The following is a 19,387-nucleotide window of genomic DNA, read 5'->3' on the forward strand; positions in this document are numbered from 1 at the left end:
CACACACTTTTTTCTTGCTTTAAACTCTCTTGTGTATGTATTTTATTAGCCAGACACCTCGACTGCCCAAAGCTGGAGAGACAATACATGGCCACAAGTTCTTTATCGGCTTCGGCGGCAAAGGAGCAAACCAGTGTGTCCAGGCTGCTCGGCTCGGAGCCAAGACTGCGATGGTGTGCAAGGTACAAATCAAGAGATTCATTTCCTGCTGCCAGCATGTCTCGGCCTGAGCCTTTCGGTACCTGCAGAGCCATTTATTTCAGACCCATTTAATTAGATTCACACCACTGAGCTGCTGTTCCCTTTATTGTTCGCTTGTACCTGCCATACCAAGAAGTAATAAAGAAGTGTATTTGTTCGTACAAAGAGCCCGATCGATACTGAAATATGCACGGTACAAAAATAGCCTCCCGTGCTTTCAGAAGCCCTGAAACAGGAGTTGCACTTCAAAGACAGGGGCGTCAGGTACAGAAGAGCCGCGGCCTTGGCGTATCTTTAACAGCGTGGGATAAAAGGAGCCCCGGTGGGCAGAAAGGGACCCCTCCACCCTTTGGAGCACTAAACATCTCTGATAGAGAGAGAGAGAGAGAGAGAGAGAGAGAGGTGCGGTGGTTTAGAAGTCAACTGGTAGCAAGGTAGGCGTTTGGGTGGGGTGCCTATGTCTGGAAGGCTTGGCTGAATTTAGTAATGCACAGGGAGAAAAGTATTGTTTCAAGTTCCTTGTATTCATCAAACTTATCTGTTCTTGTGTCTAATCCCATATGTCTTCTATTACGATTAGGATTTGCTCCACTATCTTTGCAGACGTTACAGAATAAGTACTTGAAATGCAGTCAAGATGTGGTTTGGGCTTATAGTTCGTGTCCGATTTTGAACTGGAACTTCAAGGCTAAAAACGTAAGGGGAATTCATAGCTTCTAGTTTAGCATCATGCAAAATGCATGCTTAATGGATGCTTAACTCCAAAGGCATCAGGATGCTCTGGGTTACACACTTCTACCTTTAAAAATGGATTTTGCATAGATTATAATAGCCGAAGCAACTGCTTTTGAATCACTTTCTTTCTCAGGAAGTAGTGAGTATGAAACTGTGCACACATTAGAAAGATTTTAGATAATGCAACACTACTTAAAAACCACAAAGATGGCTGTGGACAATTGCTATGAACAGTTTTGCACTCAAGTCTCCATCAGTGAACAGTTCATAACTTCAACAAAATAGAATTCATGTGAAAACTATAATGGAGTTCCTATTTACACAACTGCACTTTTGGCCATGTAGTACACAGTTATAGATGGGAATTATTTATAATCGTACGATCCAGAGCCACCCAGATGAGTCTGGTTCTTCTCAAGGTTTCTTCCTCATACCGTCTCAGGGTTTTTTTCTTACCTCTGGCTTGCTTGGGGGTGGTGCTACATTACTGTGTATTTTATATTTGTGAACAGTTCAGTTAAACTCACCATTATACAGGCTTTTAATCCTCACTCATAGCTACAGGTGCATCTCAAAAAATTAGAATATCGTGGAAAAGCATATATTAACATACGTTTCAGAAGGTCGACATTTCTGTATTATAAATTCTTTATTCTAATATTTTGATACTGGATTTTTGATTTCCATGAGCCTTAAGCTGTAATCATCAAGATTAAAACAAAAAAGGCTTGAAATATTTCACTTTATGTGTAATGAATCTAGAATATATGAAAGTTCCACTTTTTGAATTAAATTATGGAAAAAAGCTAACTTTTACATGACATTCAAATTTTTTGAGATGCACCCGTACTGTACATACATTTCCCGTCAATTTCAATGTAGTTACTGAATACTGCTTTAACATGAATAACTGAATACTACGCTTTGAGTTCAGAGGTTATTTCTCTGCCTGTAAGTACAGATTGTGATGTACAGTATGCTGCCACTTTATACATATAGACACGTTTATCACAGGATTAGGAGTCCATGTTGAGGTGAAAACCTCAGATGTGGATTTGTGCAAAAGCTCAGCCCTTAATAACCAACTTTGTCTTCCTCATCAGGTTGGAAAAGATTTTTTCGGGAGCAACTATATTCAGAATTTCAAAGACAACGCCGTATGCACAGGTAATAAATTTTCCGACCTCATACTGTACCTGGCTTTAACCGAGCACTTTGTTACCCTGACATGCACTGTAGACTCATGCATTCTGCACTGTGTTTAGTGTGCTTGCTGATTTAAATTTTTTTCCCCACCCGATTCTATCCCTGTGCAGCTTTTGTGACTCAGACGGCTGAAGCCATGACCGGAGCTGCCTCCATCATCGTAAACGATGCAGGTAGTGTGAAGTTGCTGAGTATGTGGCACCCTGTTGCACCCGCAGCTTCTAAAATAACACAAAGTGCACTTGTGAATGAAGCATAGATGATTGCGCTCCTCTCCACCTGGGGGTGGTTCAGGTCGTCACCCACACCGCATAGTTTATAGCCGCTTGGCTTTATTTAGCACTGCTGGAGGTGGGGTGGCTGACATAACCAGCCTGGTGCTAAACGCACAGCCTGTTGTGCTGTAAATGTCACTAATCACAGCTTTAACAGAGACTCTGACTCTGGTGGAGATCCACAAGCCTCTCAAGGGGGCTTACAAATAACGTCATCGCCATCACCATAACAACCTGCGGATACCATAGTGTCCCATCTTCCTGCACTAAAGTCACAGTGACTCAAGAACAATTATCTTGTAAACTGCTGCTTTTGAAATGCAAAAAAAAAAAAAAACACACACACACACACACATAAAAGCCTTAGTGAACCTGGACTCTGTAAATTCTTTCATGGGTTGTGTGTGCAGGTGAGAATGCCATAGTGATTGTAGCAGGTGCCAACATGCTGCTGGGGGAAGAGGAGCTGGAGCAGGCACGCTCTGCCCTGGCTAAAGCCAAAGTGTTGCTCTGCCAGCTGGAGATCAGCTCACACATCTCGCTGCAGGCCCTGCGAATAGCTCGACAAAGCAATGGTCAGTGTGTGTGTGTGTGTGTGTGTGTGTGTGTGTGTGTGTGTGTGTGTGTGTGCGTGCACTGTAGAAAATAACATCGACACTGCAAAATGACATCTTGGCAAGTCAGGAAATATCCTGAATAATGTCAAATTTATCCAGTATTTCCTTTAATAAGATTACAATAAACCAAATATAAGATTATCCTACTTCTAGCCTTTTTTTTAATACTAATTTCAAGTTTTAAATAGTCTTGTTCTATTGGCAGATAATTTTGCTTATTTTAAGCATTTATTTCTAGAAAGAAGAAAAATTATTTGCTAATAGAATAGTAAATAAATAAATATATCTTTACATTTATTTATTTATTTATTTATTTATTTATTTATTTATTTCCGGGCATCATCCAGGAAGTAAAAACAAAAAACGGTGTATCCTGCAAAAAGATAACAAATAGAATCATAGGGTAAAATAACGGAAAAAAGATTTGTCAGCACTCTCTCCGTCTACTGACCTGATCTGAAGGAAACAGGGAAAAACTGGCAGAGTTTGAAAAGAAATCTCAAGAAGAATGTGCCAAGAAATCTGCCAGAGACAGAAGAGATATAGCAGAAATAATTGTGATGTGGGATCAGAAAGCTGCTCAGAGGAAACATGAAAGATTTTTGATGCCGTTATAAAAGCCGAAGTTGGAATATGAGTAGAATACATGGCGTCCCCAAATACACAGGAGAAATGAACACTTTTTACCCAAATGTCTTCCAAAATTTTTTTGGAAAAAAAATTAATTTATTATTTTTTCAGAAAGCCTTTGACAAGCGAAGAACGTATTGAAATCATTCTCACGGCTGGATCGGGACGCTGTCGCAAGTTTGCGATGAACTTTAACAGGAAACGGGGCGAGCAGATCACACACCACACTGTTGTCAAACTTATTAACAAATTCAGAAAGACTGGCAGTGTTGCGGACCAACCGAGAAGTAGACGTCCACAAACATCCGCTGGTGAATCCACAACTGACTGGGTGCTAGCAAACATAATCCTCTATGTATGGAGACTTTTGAGACACTCTGTATAATATCAATCACATTCCGAAAGGGGGAAGCAAACGTTTGAACTGATATTTTGATTTTATTTACTACAAATATTGTAATTGTGACCATTTTACTTACTTCTGACCTAATAAACGTCATGTCATGGTCCTGTTAACCAAGTTCTGCTTACGGATTTTCCCACAGCGTGACTGCCATTGATGTAGATGGATAAGATTAGCACAAAATAAAAGAGGAAACAGGAAATCCTACTTAACATGTGCAGACGTTATTAACACCTTATCTAATCAGGTACCTGCTGATTAGAAAACGCCCTCGTCTCGGGTTTTTGGAGATGCACCATGGCATGGCTCGTGCGCAGATGGGCACCGCAGATGGTCTCCCACATCCCCCCCGCCATCACACTCCAATAGTCGTCACCTCAGAACCACCCAGAAACGCGCCAATGACAGCGCTGTCGTCTTAGCAGATCATATCAAGTGTTGCGAAATGGGCTATTAGCCTAGATTATGTGAATATCACTTGGGATGAGTTTGTCAGGCAGTGACGTGTGTGAATAGCACTTCTCAAGGCTCGGATTACGCACATGCCACCTCCACAAGCTTGCTCGAGTAAAATTGGTCTTTGTTCTGTTTAAGCACTTGTCATTAATTCATAATGTGGAGTTTTGTGACGATGTAGGATAAAGGATTTAGCACCGATGTTTCTTTCTTTCTCATACGTCTGAAACCCAGAGCGAAAGCTTATTTTCTCATTCACCGGTTTCCAGCGATGTCATATTAATGAGAAATTCAACATAGCAGTAACGGAGACAGCAAACGCTGGACTTGGAGTTCCATTAGCATGAACGTCAATGCTTTCGAAGCTGATCTGTTTGAGCAGAGTGGACAGAAGAGGAGCTGAGAGAGCTGGACAGACTACCGGACTAAAGCACTGCTGCATCGCTCTGTTTAGGTAGAGATGAAGCAAGGGATAATTCCTGCTTCACCTCTATCAAGAGAGTCGAACAGCATTGTGGGAAACCATGTGAAAGTGAAAATACACCATGTCCAAAAAAAAAAAAAAAGTCAGGATTTCATTGCCAATAAATATTGGATGTCATTGAAGATCATACGGTAATTATAAATATTAATATGCAAGTCATTCAGGGTGGATTTTTCCTTTATTTAGAACGACTTAATTTTCACCTAAGTATGTTGTCCTGTTTTGTTTTCTTTTGTTTTGTTTTGTTTTTTTCTCCTCATACACACTTTATTCAACATATCGACTTTTCCTTTATTGGTCTCACTTTGTCTCAGTGGGTTGTCTTCATTTCTTGTGACTAAATCATTGTGCCTCTAAGGTGTAGGGAATAAAGGTCTCATAATGAAACCTAACAACAAGGGGAAGTTTATTGATCAAGGAATGTGTGTTAGACTCTGAGCAATTTCAGATCTTAGACATGACTCATTCGCTAAGGTAACTACCCCCCCCCTCCCCCCCACACCATCACCACCACCAATAATTGTCCCATGCACGTCAGAAACCCAGATGTGTGTACTAACCGTGTGAGGGAAAGATATCAGAGTTGACTTCTGCTCTTTGTGCGCTTTTGTAAGAGAGATGTATATTTTTTTTCAAAGCCTCTGTGGTTTTGCTATGTGCAGTGTGTCATGCAGCCAAGCCGTGTATGACCTCAGAAAGAGATATGACACGACTGCATTTGAGCTATGGCGTGAAAAGCTTAAAGGATGACTACGATATGACGCATGCACTTAGATTGAAGTAAAAAGTTTTCAGGCAGTGATAGCTAAGAGATTATATGCATAAGATGAGTGCGATTTACAGGATAAGGAGAACTCTACATTGGGACAGTCATCAATATGTCAATATCTTGACGCATTGTTGATGCGCATCAGGTTTCGGTTTAGAAATGAAACATCCTCTGGCCCACGGGAAGGGTTATGATGTTTTGGTTGGTATCTGGTTCACGAAGCACCATTAAGTCACAAGGAAGTTATTACTTGGTATTTACATAATTCTGAAACTAGTATTTGCTAAGGGAAGGATCAAGTGAAATCTTATGCGAGTTTCACACTGAGTGCAGTGTGACGTGAATGGGAAGGGTTTGTCTTTGTGTGACCCGCTGTTTCCTCATAAGTCATATCAGTATTAGAGCAGTATTACAGCTAGAGCAGGTCTTTCCTGAAATGAATAAGCAGCAGGACCTTGAATGACCTATTACACACTTTTTCTGTATCATTTACAGTGAAGACCATCTTTAACCCAGCCCCTGCTATTCCAGACCTCCACACTGACTTCTACAGGGAATCCGACATTTTCTGCTGTAATGAGTCTGAGGTGAAAGAACACACACACACACACACACACACACACACACACACACACACACACACACACACACACTAAAAAGATTACTTTAACTTCTCTCCTCCAGCAGACCTTGTCCAGTCCGGTTCATACACTTCATAGATAGATAGATAGTTTATTTGTCCTCGAAGAGGAAATTTGTTTCCACCATTGGTGCGTAGGAAAAAAACATAAACACAGCAACACCGTACATATTAACCATCAAAAACAATCACAGACATAGAAGGGAGAAGGGGACAAAAAGGAAACATCAGGATCATACAACAAATGCCAGAGCATAAGATGGCATCACAATGGCTGAGTACCTATGTGTTTAATCCTCGTATAGCCGTAGGAACAAAGCTCCTACCATAACTGGCCTTTCTGCACATGGGTAGTCTATACCTGTGGCCAGAAGCAAGGGGGTTGAAATATTGTTAAAGTGGGTGGTCTGGATCATTTAAAATTTTATGTGCCTTCCGGAGCGTATATGAAATGAGACAGTCAGATAAATTAGGGGTGGGAATACCTATCATTTTTCTCGCTAAATTAGTTTTCTTTAAGAGTTTGTTCTTATTGGTAACTGTTAGCAAATGGAAGAAACAAATGGCACCATACATAAGAACCAGCCCAATGATACTTCGATACAGAAGAAGAAGAAGACTAGGCTGAACAGACAGATATTTAAGTTTACGAATAACTGTCAGTCTCTGATGACAGCACTTGTAAATACCTAGAGTGTGCTGATTGAAATTGAGATGTTTATCTAATATAATGCCCAGATATCTGAAATGCTCCACCCTTTCAACCATCTCTCTGTTAATGATAATACTGGAAGGATGGGTCAGTGTTTTGGAAGAGCTAAAATATTAAACTGGAGAAAGTTATCATCATACCATGTACTAAAATGTGCTATGGAGCGTTGATAGTCCAAAAAAGAATCATTGTCTTTAGTAAGCCATGCAAGAATGGGTCCTCCTAACTGGGAATCTTGTGAGAAAGATTCACAGGTTATTTTGGTTGAGATTGGAGGTGAACATTAAGCTCGGGATCCCATGGGACACAACAAAAAAGTTGCACAAACTAGAGGTTTTTACTTTAATGCGGGAAGTGAGTGAGCGGTAAAACCCTTCAGCTTTAGGCCACACCCACTTCTGGTTCTGGTTACTGATATTTGGAGCACTAAATAGATACAGATAGTGCCAGTGTTACACCTCTAATGTTTATATGTATGAAATAATAATTTGATCAATGCATTTACATGCCATAATATAATATTTTAATGAATTAATATGATAAGCTCTTTCTCTACATGAGTCATGAGCAATTGGAGTTTCTCTTTAGATACCTGAGTCCCTTTATAGCCATACTGCCATAGATTTATTTGGGATTTTGCAGTCATTTACTGACAACAGTTTTGCTTTTCATCATCTGATTGCAAAATTCAAAAATGAATCTTATAAAATTAAGACAATTCTAGATGGTTTTAAGACCTCTTTTTATTGTCTGCATTGACACAGCATACCTAATGCATATCACCTAATGCATATGTTTTCCCTTTTCATGATACAATTAATGACTTACAGGTTTTCAATATACTGTTTACATGACCACTGGGGGGGGGGCACAATGGTTAAGTGATTAGCAGGTTAGCCCAACACCTTCGGGCCTGGGGGTTCAAATCCCGCCTCCGCCCTGTGTGCACAGAGATTGCATTGTCTCCCCGTGCTTTGGGGGTTTCCTCCATGTACTCCAGGTCCCTCCCCCAATACAAAAACATTCATTGTAGGCTGATTGGCATTTGCAAGTTGTCTGGAGTGTGTGAATATGTGTACGATTGTGCCCTGAGATGTATTGACCCGCCTTGTGCCCAGAGTTCCCTGGGATAGACACAGACTCCCTGCGACCCTGTGTAGGATAAGAGGTACAGAAAATAGATGGATGGATGGATGGACATAACTACTTTAATAATTTTAAAGATAAACGCTTACCCTAAGTTTTTTATGGTAATGTTTTACTGTACTTTGTAACTTTTGAGAATTTTGAGAAAGGTATATAGAGATTAAGTGAGGAATAAAACTTGGGCGTGTGCTATTATAGAAAAACAGTCAGTGACAGGCTAGTGTGATGTAGTCTGACAAAATTCAAAATTACAGTCACTGTTACCATGCCAAAGCTGATTTTTATTTATTTATTTATTTATTGATAATTAATATAATCAACACCGAATTTCATTATAGATTAGTTGGGTCTGTGATGTCACTGTGGATATAAACCCCCTGTCATTGATATCAGTTCACAATGGTGAAAAACGCATTTCTATGAATAAAACACATCTGAGAAACAGCGGAGGTCACAGAGTGAGCTGCTGCGGGAAAAGTGCACGATCCAGATCGTCCAAAACATGGGAATGTTTTATATTAAGCACTTCAAACAAACCTGTAAGTGTATTAACGTGGCTTGTTGTGTCGGATGCTGCAACAGATGCGTGTGCGGTTTAATGTGTTCCAGACATGTTTTCTTCAGCGCAGAAATTGCATTTTTACCTTTATATCCTTATCTGTACATGTTATAAATTCACACCAGTATTTCCATTTTACATAAAGACTCGTCCTGACACCGAGTGAGTCTCCGTTAAGCTTCACTGAAAGAGCTCGAGTCCATGCATACACGCCAATCAAACAGCGCGCAATAGAAAGGAAGCGCAATAACTCTGACTAAAATATTCATTTTGATCAAATATGTTGTTTAATGCTATATTTAGCTATATATAGATGTAATGGGGTTATAACATATAATTGTATATAAATGTAAGAAGTGTCGTACATTTACCGAATGAAGTAACATGTTACTGTGTTCAAATGAGTGAATGTGTGTGGTACTGCAGAACATTCAAGAACATTAACACTTACTTTGTGCTTTTGTTTGTCTTTTGTAGCATTTTTAATATAGTGATTTAATTTCTGCTTGTGATCAATCAGTTGTTTTTTTTTTTTTTTTTTCAAAATATAATGTTAATATATTTTTTAAATCCTTTGCACAATGTATAGCATAGCCCACATAGATACCTTAATACCTTTTTCATAGCCTTCAATTTACACAGTGTTTGAAAGACAGCATTGAGCTGAATGTGAAATAGCATTTTTTTTTTTCGGGAAAAAAATACAGAAAATAAAAAGGGGCCTTTTAATCCAACTAATCGATTAATCGGAGAAATAATTGACAGATTAATATATTCTCAAAATAATCGTTAGTTGCAGGACTACACTTGAATACGTGGAGGGGAGACCAGTGAATTAGTTGTTACTACTGATACGATAATACATTTGAACGTGTTAGAATGATTCTGACAAATCAAATTAGAGAATGTAGTATAAACTTAAAAACTGAATAATTACTATTGCTATAAATGAAGTAAATAAAGTAAATACAACAAGTAGAAGATGATATGACCGTCTATTATAATTTACCTTCAAAGCTTCAAATCATATGTTGAAAGGGACAAGTATAAACACCACGCTCTGCTACCAGGTCATGACCTGCACAGTGATAACAAATCAAGTTGCTGAACAGTTATTTTATTGTCGTCTGAGTGAGAAATGCTTGGGGAGGGGTCATTTTCTCCCACTTACGGTAAATCGTGTGTTTAGAGACACCCTCTCTCACACCTTGGCTGGATGAGCTGACAGATGAGGGCATGTATTGATGGGAAACAGTTAAAGAAAAAAAAAACACTAGGGAAGACAGATGCGTGGCTTGTGAGTCACACTGTCCTGGGGCTAAAGAGCTGCCACTGCGACCAAGAGTGCTCTATGAGACCTGCTTTGATGTGCCGAGAGGCTGGAGAGGGGAAAAATGTACAGGTGGGACATGAAAGTGAGAGCTCAGAGTACACTGGCCTCAGTCTCAGCCTTCTTGCTTTCAGTCATGCTTTCATCCGATGCCTATAGTTGGGGTAGTGAAAGATAAATAATTGAGAACACACCGAAGCAGGTAGATCATCCTAGAAAGACGAGTAATCCGAGCGCTGCTCTGTTCTGGCAGGTGGCCATGGAAGAGTAAGGGCAAGATAAGTAAAATGCACAAATATGAAAGGGTTACTTTCTGCCCTCATTTAAACATCTCTGTGGTGCATCTCCAGACATTTAAGAGGTGCTATGGAGAGTCCAGCTGCATAACAGAGAAAAGTGAGCATTAATAACTTTGAGCTATTGAGTCCAAATTTCACAAATGCCAGAATGCCACCAGTGGGTGCATGACTAAGGGACTTAACCCTTATCTGGGCAAGGCAGTAGTATAATGGTTCCTTTGCAGTTGCACAGATTTACCCCCCCACACACACACACACACACAGTGAGGGAAAGAAGTATTTGATCCCCTGCTGATTTTGTACGTTTGCCTACTGATAAAGAAATGATCAGTCTATAATTTTAATGGTAGATTTATTTGAACAGTGAGAGACAGAATAACAACAAAAAAAATCCAGAAAAACGCATGTCAAAAATTCTATAAATTGATTTGCATTTTAATGAGGGAAATAAGTATTTGACCCCCTCTCAATCAGAAAGATTTCTGGCTCCCAGGTGTCTCTTATACAGGTGACGAGCTGAGATTAGGAGCACACTCTTAAAAGGGAGTGCTCCTAATCTCAGCTCGTTACCTGTATAAAAGACACCTGTCCACAGAAGCAATCAATCAATCAGATTCTAAACTCTCCACCATGGCCAAGACCAAAGAGCTCTCCAAGGATGTCAGGGACAAGATTGTAGACCTACACAAGTCTGGAATGGGCTACAAGACCATTGCCAAGCAGCTTGGTGAGAAGGTGACAACAGATGGAAGAAACACAAAAGAACTGTCAATCTCCCTCGGCCTGGGGCTCCATGCAAGATCTCACCTCGTGGAGTTGCAGTGATCATGAGAACAGTGAGGAATCAGCCCAGAACTACACGGGAGGATCTTGTCAATGATCTCAAGGCAGCTGGGACCATAGTCACCAAGAAAACAATTAGTAACACACTACGCCGTGAAGGACTGAAATCCTGCAGCGCCCGCAAGGTCTGCTGCTCAAGAAAGCACATATACATGCCCGTCTGAAGTTTGCCAATGAACATCTGCATGGTTCAGAGGACAACTGGGTTTAAGTGTTGTGGTCAGATGAGACCAAAATGGAGCTCTTTGGCATCAACTCAACTCGCCGTGTTTGGAGGAGTAGGAATGCTGCCTATGACCCCAAGAACACCATCCCCACCGTCAAACATGGAGGTGGAAACATTATGCTTTGGGGGTGTTTTTCTGCTAAGGGGACAGGACAACTTCACCGCATCAAAGGGACGATGGACGGGGCCATGTACCGTCAAATCTTGGGTGAGAACCTCCTTCCCTCAGACAGGGCATTGAAAATGGGTCGTGGATGGGTAATCCAGCATGACAATGACCCAAAACACACGGCCAAGGCAACAAAGGAGTGGCTCAAGAAGAAGCACATTAAGGTCCTGGAGTGGCCTAGCCAGTCTCCAGACCTTAATCCCATAGAAAATCTGTGGAGTGAGCTGAAGGTTCGAGTTGCCAAATGTCAGCCTCGAAACCTTAATGACTTGGAGAAGATCTGCAAAGAGGAGTGGGACAAAATCCCTCCGGAGATGTGTGCAAACCTGGTGGCCAACTACAAGAAACGTCTGACCTCTGTGATTGCCAACAAGGGTTTTGCCACCAAGTACAAAGTCATGTTCTGCAGAGGGGTCAAATACTTATTTCCCTCATTCAAATGCAAATCAATTTCTAACATTTTTGACATGCGTTTTTCTGGATTTTCTTGTTGTTATTCTGTCTCTCACTGTTCAAATAAATCTACCATTAAAATTATAGACTGATCATTTCTTTGTCAGTGGGCAAACGTACAAAATCAGCAGGGGATAAAATACTTTTTTCCCTCACTGTATATGTGAAAAAACTTGTCACATGTCGCTGTGGCTAAAGTCTGGAAAACAGCCAAAAATGAAAATAAATCTGCTTTTGACCAACATTTAGTTTTTCTGAAAATAATGTACTTTGACATCTGTAACCTTAAAAAGGACAGATATCAACATCTGAACATAAACAGAACTGAACGTAAATATTTTCCAAACCGGCATGGATATGTTTTTATTTAGTCTACATTCTAACCTTGTTTTGACTGTCATCCTGCAAAGTTCATGAGCCAGATTAACCAACACAGCAGTAGTTGCAGTCAGTCCGATTAAAAAATGTCTAAAACCTTGCTAGCTATGTAAGCTACATTCACTGCCTTTCCTCAGGCAGTGAATATCATGATTTGATTCAATTTTGGCATAGCTACGTGAAATAGCGGAATGCACAATAAGCCTAATCAGTTTCATATGTAATCACATTTCCAGCTGTCAGAATGTCTCCTGTGCCAATAGATCATCATCAAAACACAGAAGAGCGCTTACACACTCAGTAATGATTACATTATAAAACTGTTTGAATGACCTAACAAAAAGTATTAATAAAAAGGAATTTAGCCATCGGAAAATAAATGACTGAAATAATCGTTGATTATTTCCCCACCAATGTTAACGTGAACTGAGATCAATCGAGTGAAGAGACGGCGACGAGGGTTGTGTTTAAATTTCTAGAATGGCTTTTACCTGGTGATGAGACAGAGACTGATGTGGAAGATGCTGATAATCATATTCAAAACTCATTTCCCACTGTAAACCTATAATTCCTTAATTTAGCACTAATGTTGTTGTTCTGTAAGTAGATTAGGTTACAAATGGAGAGGTATGTGGGGTGTCTTTCAGTGGAATGAAAGCTTTAAATGCCATTTTCTCCCTTTTAAATCATACTATATACGAAATATATAGTAGGAAATGTAAAAAAATGAACTATTTGAAGGTTTCCCAGGTCAGACATACATACATTCATATTGGCGTGTGTGTGTGTGTGTGTGTGTGTGTGTGTGTGTGTGTGTGTGTGTGTGTGTTCCTTGCCTTACCTTGAATTGGAGAACTGCTTTTTCTCAGCGTGTTCAATACTTTTTTCCTGTCATTCCACTTTATTACACATAACTTTATTTATGGACTTTAATGTTATGAATTCTTTATATTTCCGGATTTCTTGAGTTATTACTAATGTGAAAATATTTGAATGTATGTATGAAATATTTGATGAATGTATGAACACACACTAAGTGCGCTCCACTAATATTGGCACCCTTGGAAAATATGAGCAAAGAAGGCTGTGAAAAATTGTATATATTGTTGAACCTTTTGATCTTCACAAAAATACTCTGCTCTCATGGATATCAAACAATTGCAAACACAACACAGGTTTATCCAAAATATATATGATAAATATAGATGTGCAACAATTATAGGCACCCCTATGAATTCACATAAGAAAAATATATTTGAAGTATATTCCCATTGATATTTTACATTTATATCCTCTATAAATCCTGTCTCTCTATTTTTTTTTTATGTTCACATGCTTGCTTAATATTAGTTATGTGATTTTCCCACATGCATTCTAGCTGACGCAGCACTGTTTTTGCCCCCAGGCTGAGTTGCTAACGGGGACTCGTGTGGCGTCAGTGAATGACGCAGGACATGCAGGTCTGGAGCTGCTGAAACGCGGTTGTGCTGCAGTCATCGTCACTCTGGGTCCACAAGGCTGTGTGGTGCTACAGGCCTCAAACCCAAATCCCAAACACATCCCTACAACTAAGGTCACCCCAGTCGACACTACAGTAAGACTACAATTCCCTATATACATACACTATGGCTTGGCTATAATTAGCATATCATTAGCAGACTGATCAAGACTTATTTATGACACTGACAATGTAGTGGAACTACTAAAACATCAGCAACATCATGCAAGCTGGTGGAAATATAAATGTTACATGAGCCAGCTGAGGTCGCCATGCCCTGTCATGCCCATTCATGCTGAATGATGTCAGATAACATGATGAAGCTGAGAAATATGCTCTAATGGGTTATCAATTATGGCAAACATAGTGCTTGCGGAACATGTTGGGTTAATTATAAGTGAAAATATCTTTGAGAGGGACTGTTAAATGTTTACTCACAATCTAAGTAACGCAACGGGACTACAATTGTCTGTAATCAAGTGTTGGTTCCTGAAAAATCACTTAAAACCAAAATCTTACTAATACAAAATATTACTCAAATGGATTCATATTTAGCATTTAATTTAATTTTGCATGTGGTTTTCTGGCTTTTCCTTCAATAATTCCTATAAAGAGGCTGACTCATTTCACAGTGTGCTTTGCTGGCTTTGGCATCACAACAGCTCATATTTCCTGTTCTTCCAGCTTACTACTGATTCTAAACAAAGTTAATAGTGTAAAATAACAATTATAGTAAAACACTAAGAGGTAGCACACTCCAACTAATGCAAATCTGGACTTTCTTTTGGTAGAATGGGAAAAAAAATTAGATTTTATTTGAATTGATGGCGGGAAGAAACAACTACTCTAGGAGTAAAGGAAAAGTACTTTTGATATAATTTATGAGCTATGAGTAAATGTGGTTTCATCCATAGTGTCAGAATTTGTCATAAATTGCTTAATCCCTGAAGCTGAGATCCATGAAGGTTCACCATGAACCATTCAGAACGTGGAAATTCTTCTAGGAATAGTGGGTATGACTCAATGAAAGCACATTAAATGGTAGTAGAAAGTCTCAGGGATGTGTGCTGGGAATTATTTAGAGTTGTACACAGGCAGAAATTTGTGTAAATGGAAGTTAAAGAATAAAAAAAAGGAAGTGTTTAGTCCAGCTCTGTTGTATAGTGAGCATGAAAAATTAGAGGTGTTTGATTTTAAGGTAGCTCCTGGAAGTGCTTAGTGTGGTAAATACAGTTATAAGCCAGTATCTCATGTTTAACAATTAATGAAATGAAAACTATGAAAATGTCCTACAACAGTAAATGGTTAGGTGAATTTTAGAGAAATTATAGATATTTTCCAAGGATCCATTTTGGAGGTTTGAGGATAATGGCAGCATTTTGGGTTCACCAAGTCTTTAAATATACAATTAGATGCCACCTCCATGGCTACAGATTATTTGGAAGGCAAGCCAGAAAAAAGCTTTTCCTTGGAGTTTGTAAGACACAACTGGAGCTGAAACAAAATTGGAACTCTGTGGCAAGAAACACTCAAGGTAGGCTTGGCATAAATATAGGGATGGTTATACAGAAAAGAACTTAATCCCTATTGTTAAGTATGATGGAGGATCTGTGATGTTGTGGGAACCTTGTTAGAATACATGGCATCATGGACTCTATGTAGTACCAGGAGATTAAATGAAAATCTGGCTACCTCTGCCAAGAAGTTACAACTGGGTCAAGGTTGGATCTTCCAATAGGACATTGATCCACACAGAAAAATGGTTCAATGACCACAGAAGCCAGCTTTTGACATGGCCATCACAGTCCCTTTTCCTCAAGTCCATTGAAAACCTGTGGGGTGAGCTGACAAAATTCTGGAGGATATGAGGATTCCTTGCTCTTCTCACATCAAGCATTATAAATAGGAGAAGACTAGATGTTGGCAAAAATGACCAATACATGGTTTTGTAAAAAAAAAAAAAAAAAAAAGATTTTGATAAGGGTTTTTAAAAATTGTATTGAATAAATTTACATCAGTTAGATTTCTCTCATATTTTAGAGAAAGCTAATTAAACACAGACATTTTTTTCAGAACCCTTTTTACTCATCATTACCCAGGGTGCCAATAATTCTGGAGTTGACTGTCTATACTCATTAATCTGTCTGAACTGCTCTCATCCATATAACCATTCAAACACCCTGTGTTTCTTGTTTCTGTGTGTTTGACTCACGTCTCGGCACTCAGTGGTTTCCACACAATTGCAGCTTTGCTCCTGCACACGTTTATTACTCATAAATCCTGACTTGTTTAACTCTTTTGGATGCCCTGATCCCTCTTCCAGTAAGTCCTCTTTCCCCGCAGCTGTTAAAAAAAACAAAAAAAACAAGTAGGCGAATACCAGATTTTATCTGAATGACGAAACAAGACCGGGGCATGTTTCTATCTGTTTATTTTTAAGACTTTATGACAGAGTGATTTTTTTTTTTAGAGAAAATCTGGGGGATGTCTGCTTTCCCTCCTCTGTCTTGATAGGTTTTTTTTTTTTTTTTTTTTTAAAGAAGGGCTGACTGGAGCTATCATCAGCATTCAGCTATTCTGTTTGTGTTATGTGCTCTGTGTGGGACAGTGTAAAAAAACAAAAAAACAATTTAATACGTTAAAGTTTCTCCAGAGTTTCTCAAAGCATTGAGTCACGATCCACTCCGCCACTCTCCATGCCTTATCCCCCGTCCAGTACCTGTTGCCACGTCAGTAAAGAATGCTACGTGTTCAAATCTCCGAATGCCATACTTCCCTGCTGATCTCATCGTTGGTGTTGGTATCGCTTGGACAGCAATATGAACACAATGTATGACTCAGGTTGTGGTGTACTGCAGCACAGCTATTTCTCATCATGGATCCTGAAATATTATCTGTTCACATCACACTAGATTAATCACCGGTCTGCTATTCTCTGCTAACCGTCATGGAATCTGTGTACTGGACACCGAGCAGTCTCAAGTTTAAAAGCATCAGCTGCTTCTCACTTGCTTGACAGCCAAGCTCCCACTGTGCAATCAAAAGCCTTGTGGCATGGCACTAGATGAGAAAAGTAGAACGTGTAAAAGCCCACGCATCTTTTTTACATACAGTGAAAAGTTCAGCGGCCTGTGGAGCACATCAAATATCCTGAACTACATCCAGGATGATGTTTCATTGTATCACCATGAGAACAGACATTATGGACACCTTTTATGTCGTGGCTGGCTGTTAACACTTAATTTTATTTTAAAGCATGCACTCTTGGAATAAAAAGGCTCCACAAAGCTTTCTAAAGGGCTTTGTATTGGAACCTTTTCTGAAAGGGGAACCCTCTGTTGTAGGGGTGTACAAAGAGATTCCCAAAGGCACAAACTGAAGAAAGCTTTGCGATGCTAGATTAAACCCATTTCCCCGAAATTGTTGCTTAAGTAATGATTAAAACAGGGCATGCATGTTATATCTATATCTATATAAATATATACATACATACATACATATAATCAACAACGGGATGCTGTGATGTTTTATTTCTCTTATACGACAGCAATTTACCAACAATTACCTGTTTCTTATTCATTAAAGGAAGACACGTCATACTTTTTATCCATTTATAGTTACTTTAAAGTTGTGGAACATCCAAAAAACAAGTTTGTTCCTGTTATCGCTGATGTTACAGCCGTTGCTCCGTCACTTTTTTCTCTGTTGAAGTTAATAAGACACAAAAACGCAGCTTGCCGTGGTACCAAGAAATCGTAACATGCAAAGTGTAAAGTTCTCATCTGAGAAACCTTAAATAACAGTATTACCTCACTTTTACAAAGCGCTAGGACTGGAGACTCCTTCCAAAAGAATCCTAACAGAAAGTTTTCAAAACCTGTTTATGTGGAGCTTCTGATATAATATTAGAACGAGTGCATTACTATAAACATTGCCGCCGGAACTACTGGCCAAGACGCATCATATCACGTCATCACAACACGCCATGTGACATCATCACAACGTGTATTCTTCAATTCGCATGCGTCGAACATGAGTACCGTTAAAAGGTCTCATTTGCCAACAAATATCTGCGAAAGACCCTGCAAAACTATTTAGTTTAGAAACATATCAGCAAAATCAAGCATTTTTGGCCACAACAATCACAAAAAAACTCTACAAAATCCTGAAAAGTCTGATTATTAGACACGGAAGAAAGGAAAAAATACAAAGAGGAAAAAAAATGTATAAATGATTGCAGATACAAATAATGGATAATACTGGTAAAGCAGTAGTAACATTAATAGTAATAACAATAACAAGCTACTGCACCATCATTTGGTTTGTGTGTGTGCATGTGTGTGTACTGTATGCATATAATTTGTGTATAATGTGCACGTGTGAATGTTTTAATGAGTCTACAGGTCTGTGGTTGTGGTTATGTGGTGTGGCTGTAGGAGAGCAGTCTTGCTGTTGTTGCTTGTTCAAAAGTCTGAGAGCATATTGAAAATCTGAGTTTTAGAATTTTGAAAAAAGGGAGTATTCAGTATTCAAGATTTAGCACAATTTCTAGGTCAATATTAAAATTTTAGTAAATTGTGATATTGACCATATTAACTCCTTTATACAAAAGGCAGATTTTCCCCAAGTCGTATCCCTTCCATTGAAACGTGTGTTCAGACGACACACTCAGATGGATTTGATCTAACATGGATCATCAGGTTTTACACAAACTAGTGGAGTCTGTGTCAGCTTGAGTGCACACTGTCATTAAAGCAAAAATGAGACACTAAGTACTAAGAAACTCTGAAATTTATATATATATATATATATATATATATATATATATATACATATTCATTCCTAAGATTCTACTTTTCACTCAGGTTATTGCTGATATTATTATTTCTAATGAAACCCTTTGTGTTCAGTTGAAAAAGAATGTCAAACAGAAGCATTTTCACTAGTGGATCTTACTGTGTGTAGATGATGAGTGATGTCCAAACAGAGTCAAATTTGGCAGTTTTCTTTTTGATAGTTTTTTCCATTTCTATGTAGGAGATTATTCTTTTTTTTCCCCGTGGGTGGATGGAGATGGAGTTTCTTGATTTCCATGTAATCCGAATGGCAATCTGTGGTACAATTAATGCATTCATATATTCGGTTTTGGCTGCTTCATGCACCACAATAATGCTCTGGCACATTTGGTCCTGCAAAACAATAATACATTTGAAGTGCATTAGTGTCTTCAGGCCCCCTGTGAGCCAATAAAACAGCCTTTTTACTAGAATACAAGGTGCCACTCAGTCCTGAAAATGTTTTGATCTGCGTCCGCACTACAGTCCACCATTTCAACATCTCTTCCTCCAACTTTTATTT

At 39.1% G+C, this 19,387-nt stretch overlaps 1 protein-coding gene across 3 annotated transcripts in view; it reads left to right on the plus strand.

Moving 5' to 3' along the window:
- rbks (ribokinase) overlaps positions 1–19,387 on the plus strand; it is a 47,266-nt gene that overhangs the window by 17,555 nt on the left and 10,324 nt on the right. For all 3 annotated transcript variants that reach the window (XM_017476535.3, XM_017476534.2, XM_017476536.3), the window contains exons 3-8: positions 50–182; positions 2,040–2,103; positions 2,253–2,315; positions 2,828–2,992; positions 6,272–6,363; positions 13,937–14,125. In XM_017476535.3, the coding sequence (XP_017332024.1) occupies positions 50–182; positions 2,040–2,103; positions 2,253–2,315; positions 2,828–2,992; positions 6,272–6,363; positions 13,937–14,125 (706 nt within the window). The remainder of the gene's footprint in view (positions 1–49; positions 183–2,039; positions 2,104–2,252; positions 2,316–2,827; positions 2,993–6,271; positions 6,364–13,936; positions 14,126–19,387) is intronic.

The sequence above is a fragment of the Ictalurus punctatus genome, chromosome 9, assembly GCF_001660625.3.
Source record: "Ictalurus punctatus breed USDA103 chromosome 9, Coco_2.0, whole genome shotgun sequence".
NCBI classification, from domain to species: Eukaryota; Metazoa; Chordata; class Actinopteri; order Siluriformes; family Ictaluridae; genus Ictalurus; species Ictalurus punctatus.